The sequence below is a fragment of the Leptopilina heterotoma genome, unplaced genomic scaffold (genome assembly GCF_015476425.1).
Source record: "Leptopilina heterotoma isolate Lh14 unplaced genomic scaffold, ASM1547642v1 Lhet_303, whole genome shotgun sequence".
Classification (NCBI taxonomy): Eukaryota; Metazoa; Arthropoda; class Insecta; order Hymenoptera; family Figitidae; genus Leptopilina; species Leptopilina heterotoma.
In genome coordinates, this window is record NW_025111007.1 from 123408 (window position 1) to 133763 (window position 10356).

A 10356-nucleotide genomic window follows, 5' to 3' on the forward strand; every position below is an offset into this window, starting at 1 on the left:
AGGGGTGTAGCGGTCAGCGTCGCGACGCCCGTCGTTTCATGAGGGCAGTCTAGCGTGCAACTGCCTCGTGAGTGTGTCGGTTGAGTTTCCTCAAAATGAAGTAATACACCGGCAACATGCGCGTTAAGTGATAAAACACTTTGATTGCCTGAGATTTACGTTTGAATAATAAATTTATTTTCAAACCAGTCGAACAGTAATAACAATAAATATAAATTTTAATATTTTTAAACAATTATTCTAATTAGAATACTAATTTTTAGTATTTTTTCTTGTTCTTCTTTGTCGCCTTATTCTTTTTTTCTTCGTTAATTTTTTCAACATAAATAAATAGAGAATTAATTATTCTTATTTGATAAAAAGAAACAGTTTTTTAATATTTTGTACTTAATGGACTAAAATTTGTTGTTGGTAATTGAGATTTCGATTCTGTTTTCATAGTGTAAATAAAAAGGAATGCTTTTAATTACTATTGACATAAACTTGTGAAGTTCGTCTGGGCGAAAATTCAGTGAAACTAAATTAACTTAATTTCTTCGAGTCAATAGAAAATTGGGTCAATTGTTAATAATTTAACGATAACTATTAGCTAAATATATCATACAGTATGATTAATTATTCACTTCGCTTTACTTTTATATATTCTATTGGGTAATTATTGCTTTTTTGTAAAAACCGATACTTTTATTTAATAAAGGGACATTCAAACATTTTTTATTTAAAATTTTTTGCTCTTGAAAAGTCTTTCAGAAATTTATCCTTCTTAAAAGCGAGCTTAAAAGTTTATCTTTCAGCCTTCAGAAACTTGCAATACTTATTTTATTTCATACTATTTTTATTAATAAAACACTTTCAAAAACTGATAGTCTTTCGAATCTTTTTACTTTATAATTTTGATTTAAAAATTCAATTGTAAAAAAATATTAAAATAGATTGTTACTACTGGGAAAATTAATAAACAATAAAAACAATGGACATTTGAGGAGAAAAATGTTTTTAAACACAGTTGAAAGTTTTGTTTGTAAAAAAATTAAGGAAATGCGAAAAATGAGAAATTTTCTCTCATTAAAAAATTGCAAAATGTTTACTCGTAATTATGAGTCAATGACGTGAGATTAGAAGTCGGGGTAAAACAAAATGATTTTTAAATATTGCCCATGGCCGTCTGATAAGGAAGAAGGTAAAATTATAACAAATGAAACTGAAAATCGTATAAGCAACAGTGGTGGGAAATTTACCGAAAGTATCCTACGATGTTGTCCATGTATTTTTCGCTGTCGACGAGCAATTGGAATTGGCTATGACAGCGCGCAAAAAATTTCCACCGAACTTTCAAATCAATTAGAAACAGTTACGCCCGTTATTGCTTTGGGCTTAAATATAAATTCGGAAACAATGTACGTTTACTATAAGATTTTGAATTTTTACTATTTTTACAAAAACAGTTCCCAATCAGAAATTTAAAGAATTAATTAAACAGAATGTTCTTAAATTTTTTTCTAATTTTTCTAAATTCAAATAATGTGAAAATTTTTACTAATTACTCATTTTTGTTTCAGTGAAAAAGCGGGAGCTGATGAAGAAACTTACATTGAGAGAAACAGGAGGAAATCATCAACCCACAATATCAACTATGTGGAAAGTAATCAAGAAGAAAAGACTCAAAATCAGGGTAAAATTCTAATGAATACTTTTAATTTTTTCCAAGAAGAGAATAAATTTTTTTGTTTGGATTAATTTTTCAGAAATTGTTAAATTACCGGTTAGAACACATGTGGTGGCATTTAATATAAAGATTAGAGATTGAATGAGAAGCAAGTAGGACGTGAGGTTCTTAACCTCCTGTGTTGGAATACATTTTGCAGAGATAGAGGGAGAGACACGATCAAAGTTGAGCTTACGTGCCTGAAATAATCAATATTTTAAGCTGGTCAAGTATACAGTAGACGTTTTCACAAGCTTTCGATTTATCAGTAATTTTTGTCTCAAGTTATGGGAAAAGTGTTATTCCAAGTAATGTTTAGTTAGCGATCGTTTAGTGCATAAGCGTTATGTATAAGCGCGTCCTGTAAATACCAAGAATATTTATGAAAAAAAAAAGTTTCTTTACGGAACTGTGAATATCGATCAGTTCGCATAGAGTTTGAACTAGAAGAATATTATTTTTGTCGCAACTTACTTTACATATTATATTTATTTTTAGTTTTAAAGTATTAGAGGGAAAAAGCAAATGCTTTATGGTTGTATTTTTATTTTATTTTTTTGTAGATTTATAGCTCTTTGGTGTTGCTTTGTACAAAGATTTTTGATTTTAATCCTTCTTTGGGATACATGATCTTAAGTTAATCAAAAGGTGTATTTTTTTGATACATACAAATTTTTGGTATTGACTTTTCCGAATGTTTTTTTGTAGACCGTTAGGAATGTAAAGTTAGTGATACTAACTGAAAGTCTATGTTCCTAGCTAAGCTATAAATATGTTTAAACAAACATTATAACTGTATGGGTTTAGTTGGACCCTAGTTTCAGACGGAGGGTTGGTTATTGGTCTTTTGTCCTCTAAGATCAATTAGCCATTAATTGGTAATTGCCATTCGGATTGTTTGTAATACTTGATATAAGAATATCTCTTTTTAAATTTCACCATGCATTTTCTTTCTCTTTTCAAAATGAATAATGTTTAATTTTTGTCAGATTTATTTTTTGCAGTTACTAACCTATTGCAAATTTTCTTTTAAAGTGCAAAGCATATCACGAGCAGCCAGCGCAAGCAGTACCCTATCAAATGTATCAATTGACGGGAATCTGAAAATTAACATTGAAAACGATCTTCCTGATCATAATGAGACATTAAACAGCAACAAAAATAGCCGATCTCCTTCATTAAAAATTTCAACAGAGGACAAAGCTTTTGATATCATTTCCGAAAAACTAAGTCCAATTAGAAGAAATTCATTCGACTCCTTTACTGTAAGTAACAAATGTATTTTCAAACATGGAACTTTTATTTTTATATTCACTAAATTTTCTCCTGCAAAACTAGAGACGTATTAAAAATAAATACCAATTTGTTAAATAAGTAGCTAACGGTAAATTAGGTTTGTGTTTCTAATCAATTTCGAAATGATCTAGGTTGCGAATACAAAATCACCTCTACCTTTAAAATCGGATGATGCGAATGTTGACAAACCCTTAAGTTCAGAAGAAGAGGACGAAGAAAAAGACAATGATGATGACGATGATGATTCTTTTGAAAGAACTGAAACTTTAGTAAAGTACAATAATGAGAAGGAAACTTTTAACGAGAGTGAAAATAGTTCGGGAGAGGATAACGTATCAAGAAATATGGCTCGCACAAAATCAGCTTCTTCAATTTTATCCGTGGAAAGTGCATTGACTGCAAAAACATCTGCAATACTAAATTCCGGTCTTTTGTCCAGTCAATCATTACGTGAATTAAATGAAGTTTCACCTTTAAGTAAAACCTTCAGTCCAAATAAGTCAAATCCAAATTTTTCCAATCGCTCTCTTTCAAACAGAAATTCAGCATCATCATTGGAACGTATTCGCAGTCCACAGAAAAAGGTTTGTGGCACTTATTTTAAAATGTTTGTCAGAATAATAAATTGATAATATAAATAGCCGATGTTGTACTTTGTCAAAAACTTGTAACTAAATTCTTTTTAGTGGAGTTCAAGTACAATTGATGAAACTGATGGAACTCAAAATTCTTCCGCCTACCCTCTAAAGAACAGTTCCTTCGAGACTCTTGATTTCCGAAATTCGCACATCGATGGTACAAATTCGAATGCCATTCTCGCAATGTCTAGAACTCAAACACCGGAAATTTTTGAACGAGAAAATGAATCGCGAATTATTGACTCAAGTAGTTCGGAAAACACCCAATTGGTACAGTAAAAATATTTTAATCTTCTGAATAAAGAAGATAAATAAAAATACAAATTTACATATTTAAACTTGTTTTTCTTTTCTAGTCTCAAAAAACGCCTCAACGTTTCATTTCGGACCCGATATCACATAAAGAAGATACTTCATCAACCCAATCAACAGGTTCTGAGGAACCACTTGAAACCGTTGGCAATGAAAATAATGGAAATGCAAATCATAATACAGTAAGTGACAAGTATTTGCTGATTAAATTATTTAGAAGATTTAAAAATCCTTCGTTCTTGATGAGTGTTGTTTGTGAAAATAATAATTTCTTACTTAAAAATAATATTTCTTAAAAGGTTCCACCTACAGCTTATCAATTGGCATCTAGAAGGCAGCCTACAAAACTTAACATGAAACCGAGAGGTAATGTTTTAAGGGGATCACGAAATTCTGAAAAGGACAAGGCGAAGATACAATTGCAACAATGTTTCTCTCAACTCGAAAGCAAAGACTGGTAAGTTGCAGTCCACTAAAAATCTATGAGCTATTCACGGTCCTATTATATTGTGACGGAGAAATTTCAATTTAATTAAATTTTCTGCTTAACGTCAAGCAAAATCTGTCGACTTCAACAATTCATAAAATTAGAAATTTAAATAAATTTCACCGTTAGGCGCGAATTAATTTTCAAGACCAAATTAATAAACTATTCTGGGACACAATAAAGTCAACAAAATTCCAACACCTCTACGATTCTCTTTCTCTTCAGAGGAAATTCTGCCTGAACAACTTGGCAAGCACAAATGCCAACGACGAGACACGACCTTTAATAATCACTAGTAAACTTTGCCATAGACGATATTAAATGTTCCACTTTGCACGTCTAAGGGCTAATTCCACCAAGATCAATTAAAAGTAAATCAATGTTTTCAATATAATCAGACTTGAACATGTTCAAAATAGATTTCTTAAATTTGCTGCAAGATTGCTTAACATTCCTTTTGATTTTTATATTCATGACTAAAAAGACTTAAGGGATATAATGAATTTTTCCATGTTAACTTCGAGATGCTATTTCTCTGATATGTCTTTCCCGTACAGGCTGATTAATTAAGCTATTTATTGCTCCTGACTCCTTTTAATGTTAAATTTAACAATTCCAAAAACCTCTTTCAGTATCATTCTATAGAACAAATTAGGGAAATAATTCTTTAATAGATCGACTTTGCAGGGAAGCTAATTCAATTTCAAATTATGTGGATTTCTTTGACACTAGTGCCTTGAGATTCACGTCGAGATTACGTAAAGTAATTTTTGATTCAAATAGATAAAAAACAGATTCAACCTCGAATTTAAGTTCAAAACTGTATCATTTTGTAATTACTAGTATTAGGAGGATTAGGAGTACTTTGTACGAAAGGGTTTGTTCTCTGTGATTTTCTAAATAAATAAAAAGATCGTCAGTAAAAATTAGTGCACTTGACTTAAGGTTATCAATTAGATCATTAATGTAAATAGTGAATAGGGGTGATCCTAGAGAGGAGCCTTGGAGTACGCCTCGTGTAGGAATAAATAAAGAAGAACGGTTGTTTCCTGAGACAACTCTATGGCATATATCTTCTAAATAATTAATAATTAAAAGTTTAAAGCTAATGGGTTATATTTCGTAATTAGTCGATTTACCATTTCCTTTTCTTTTAAGGGAAATTACAATGAAAGGCCTGCATACCTTATCGCAAATTGCGAAACAATCTCCTGAGCAACTAGACTCTTACACTCCTGGAACAATTGTTCGATTACTGGGAAAGCACGTTCGGAATTTGAGATCTCAAGTTTCTAGAGCGGCATGCCTGGCTGCTGGAGATATTTTCGGTTTGCACATACGAGGAATCGATCAAGTAATAATTCTTTCATTCTACAGTTTTTATTAATTGTACATATAAATTCTCTTTTTACAAACTTTATAATTACTATTCTTGATAGGATCTGGATGTACTAGCTGGTCCCTTACTCATTCGAACTGCAGATACAAATAAATTTCTCCGGGCTGACAGTAATGCTGCACTGGATTGTATGGTGGAACACCTTCCTCCCAATCGAACCATTGTCATGATCGTAAATCATGGTGCCACGTGAGTATTTTTATGAACATTATCCTTTAAAAACTAATTCTTTAAATACTAATCCTTTTTGTCTATGAACAACAAAGAATTGAAGCCTATTTAATACTAAAGTTATAGTTAATTTTAAAGGCTGGAATCAAGTAATTCATTCTAAAGGTTGGCGTTAAGTAATTACTTCTAAAATTGATTAAATCTTTAAAGGCACCAAAACGCAATTGTTCGTGCAGCGACAGCAAGACTTTTGTGCGCAGTTGTTGATCGTATAGGGCCCGATTATGTAATGCTTCTACCTCGAGATGTACGGGACAAGTTACTGAGCACTGGAGCTAAACTTCTGATAGATGGAAATCTTAACGCTAGGTGAGGTTTCATTACTATACAATAATTATTAAATTAGAAACAATTTATGAAATTATAAATAAACTATTAAAAGGAGATGCATTAATATTCCTTCGGTCACTAAATGTATCCGCATAAAGATTTACCTGATATTTCTTATCAGTTATAAACTTTAGAAGTTCATGCATCACTAGGTCATGTTAAACTTACCAACATCAAAACCGAACGATTTATAAATCCTTGTTAAAACTTAGTTTTAATTACTAACGTTCCAATTACAGTTTCTAAAATTTTTATGAAGCTCTTATAGAATTAAATTTCGGATTTCTGTGGTCGAACAATATTAAGTTTCGCGCTAGCTAGGAACTAACTGCAAAGTAAGGGAGCATCCTACTTTAGGACGCACAGTGGAGCCAGGAAGCCTATTTTGCGGTATAAAAACAAATATTTGTCGAATCAGGCTAAAAATCCTAACTTGGGGTTTTAGAAAGGTATTAGAAATTATTTCATCATCAAACGAAAGACGAAAGTTTTAAATACTTTTGAATTCCTTTTTTGTCCGCTAGATATGAACAATTCTATTAAGGCAAATTCTTCTGTAAAGCGAATCCTTTTCAATGCTCAAAGTTTACAATATTAAAGTGCATACTTTTCAATGCTCAAAGATTACAATATTAAAGTAAATACTTTTTAATCACTTTAAGTGGAATAAATTTATGATCTGAGTTGTTAGAAATATATCCTTCAATAGTTTGTTAATGTTGATAATGTATATGATCTTGGGAAGGTAAGATTTAAATAAGAATTCAAAAGTGTGTCGTTAAAAGAGCGACGTTTTGTTGGCTAGGGTTTGCCAACCTCATCTGGCTAAATTTTGTTAGAACATCGAACACATGCTAACACGTCAAAAATTAAAAAGTTTCGTCAAAATATAATAAAAAAATCGTTCCACATTTATAAGAATAAAATTTAACAAATTTATGATCTGTCTAATTCCTTTTAAATCAAATGCTTGTTGGTGGACAACTAACAATATTTGTGTATCTCCTTTCAACTGTAATTGTAACATTTATCAATGTATTGTAAAATATTCCACAGGAATCATGCTAAAGAAATATTCCGACGACTCATTCACTGCGAGGGATTCAAGAAAGCATTAAAGGAAGCTGTACCGGAATCAACATTACGTAACATTGAAAAAACTCTTAGGTCTCTTTAGCATATAGATGAACATTTTTAAGACCATTTTTAAATTCATTTGTTATCGCGATATATTAAAATAGAGTGTGATTTTAAAAGAAATAGAGATTTTATCATACTTGATGATTAAATGCACATTTGTTTGTAATCTTCCACTTTACTTGTGAAACGATAGGCATGATTGAAATCCGAGAAACTCGCATGAATGAAAAATAGAGTTGAATTCTATTCAGGTAGGATAAAATTTTAGTTTTTCATAAGAATAATAATATTGAAAAGAAATCTGGTTATACAAATAAAAAACATTTGTAAGACTGGAAAAAGTTGAGATAAAAATTAACGAATAATTTATTTCAACAAAGACTGGTTTAATAACTCTTAAAGATTTTAACTCTATAAATAGTCTTTTTGAAAATGTAAACATAATCAGAGTGCCTTTATAAACTGTCGAAATTTGATTTTCAATTTTCTGTAATATTTTTTTATCAATGACGCTTTAACGTCTAACATTCTTTCTAAGAAAATTAGTAGAAAAGTCTGAAATTAAACGGTAACATTGACTGACTTTCAAATGTTATTTGAAAAAAAAATTACAAATGAAGAAATTTTAAATGAACAATAATTTTCATGCAATTACACAGAAAGGTTTTTAAGTTCATATATGAGTAGGAAAATCGTGCATTTATATATAAACAAGATTTTTAACATTTTTTCTAAATTACCCACACTGAAGTTTGAAATTGAAAATCATTTTAAAAATTTTATTTCCTAAGCTCGATAATGTCCTCCAAACACTTGTAGGATTTTGAAAAATTACTCACATAGGAAGTGATGTTTCGGAAATATTTTATCGAAAGGTGTGCTTCGAAGGAAGTCGGTAGACGAACTGACTGAAAACACTGGGAGAGAGGAACTTATAAAGCTTCGCGTCAGCTCGACAAGGGCGAGTGGTGGGGGAAAGAGGGCGACGCGTCTTGTGTGCGCCGTCGTCATTCTCTCTCTGGCTGCGAGCTGTACGTGACTAGGATGGCTATGCCATATAACAACCTTTCATTTACTTTGCATTAAAATATTTCAAATATATATAAAATTCTGTCTGGAAGCATCATGAATTATGTGAGTAATATTTCAAATTTTTTTAAACAAGTGTAATTATAATAGTCCAATTTAAAACTAATATAAATTATTAATATTACTAAATAGATAACATTTATTTAAAATATTACATATTTTCTGGTCTAATGATTATAACTATTACTTTTATGAATTTAGTTCAAATATTTGCATTATTTATTAATTAAATTCAACGACCAATATTGACTTGTAAATATTATAAAATCATGAATTCGCCGCATTGATTTTTGCGCACAATTTCATATCATTTACTTTCATTAACAGGAATAAGAAAAATTTATTAATTATATATTAATTTAGTAAAATTTACTCTATCTTTTAAAAATAGTTTCTGCCGATTAGAGAAAAATAATTATTCATTTCTCAGTCGGGAATGTTTTTTATTTTTCTTTCTATTTTCTGAATTACAAATACAATTTTCTAGTCAAAACTTTTTGATAATTTATTGCATGTTAAAATTTTTAATAATTTATTTATTTACAATATCTATTCATTTATTGTATAATGTGTAATATAATTAAAGATTTATTTTTATTGTTAAAATATTTCTATCATTTTTTTTTACCGGGACATAATTGTGATGTAGATTTATAAAAATTATATGTTTCTAGGGCAGTGTTAAATTGAAAAATAATTTTATTATATAAATCCCAACATAGAATGTAAGGTGAAAAATATTTCGAGAAAGAATTTTGTATATGAAAAAAAATTATATATTCTTTTAATGGAGATTCTCCCATTAAGAGCTTCATCGACTCTATAAAATGAGTCGTAAGAAGTGAGAAAATTTTTTGAAATAGTGCCGAAAAATTTTACACATATACTAAAAGGATTACATTGCTTTTGGCAATGGTTTTTATTCCTGAAATTAGATAATTATTTTTTCTTTGACAATCAAATGAAAAATATTCTTTGAAGAATGAGAAATATTTTTGAAAAAAGGAAAAGTTTATGAAATTCAAAAAATAAATTATTATAACAATTGAAATAGTACTTATTTTGTAAAAATTCTTTTTTAAAAAAATTTGAAATGTAAAATTTTATTTTTATCTATTCACGAAGTAAGGAGTTGAAAATCTAGAAAAAGGCAAAATGGAAAAATCTCCTGTTATTAAGATTGAAAAAATAATGTTTATCGATCATTTTAAAATTTTATTACTTCGTTATCGTATGTTGAGATTAAATTATTACTATTGTTATTGATAAAAAAAATGAAAATTAAAAATAATTTTTTTTTTTTTTTGAAAGTATTAAGGGATGTATAATTATCTTAATTAACTAAATCAACATATTGATGTCAAGATAATGAATGAAAATTATTCGAAAGATTTATATTTGCTATAGACAAACTTATGTATTTTGTTTTCGGAATATATTATAATGTATATTATATACGATTGATAAAATATAGTCCATGTTTTACATATTTGGTTTTATTTATTAATATTATTTATTTTAAAAATCTGACCACTAATACCTTTCTAAGTGAAATGAATTTAAAATAAACAATTGAAAGTTTAATTTTTACACTGAAAATTTGATTTGACATGTGCATCAACTTTATGTGAACCAATTTTAAGTCACATTTAATTATTATTGAAGAGCTGGAAAAAAATGATAAATGAAACGGAATTTCCTTCATCTGCTTCTGATGATACGGAAATTG

At 29.3% G+C, this 10356-nt stretch overlaps 1 protein-coding gene across 1 annotated transcript in view; it reads left to right on the forward strand.

Moving 5' to 3' along the window:
• Positions 1 to 9040, forward strand: part of LOC122504532 — a 31485-nt gene extending 22445 nt beyond the window's left edge. The window contains exons 18-27 of the mRNA XM_043615684.1: positions 1560 to 1672; positions 2741 to 2970; positions 3133 to 3585; positions 3688 to 3909; positions 3996 to 4133; positions 4251 to 4408; positions 5597 to 5792; positions 5878 to 6026; positions 6219 to 6377; positions 7455 to 9040. Coding sequence (XP_043471619.1) covers positions 1560 to 1672; positions 2741 to 2970; positions 3133 to 3585; positions 3688 to 3909; positions 3996 to 4133; positions 4251 to 4408; positions 5597 to 5792; positions 5878 to 6026; positions 6219 to 6377; positions 7455 to 7575 — 1939 coding nt within the window. The 3' untranslated portion in view covers positions 7576 to 9040. The remainder of the gene's footprint in view (positions 1 to 1559; positions 1673 to 2740; positions 2971 to 3132; positions 3586 to 3687; positions 3910 to 3995; positions 4134 to 4250; positions 4409 to 5596; positions 5793 to 5877; positions 6027 to 6218; positions 6378 to 7454) is intronic.
• Positions 9041 to 10356: the final 1316 nt, after the last annotated feature.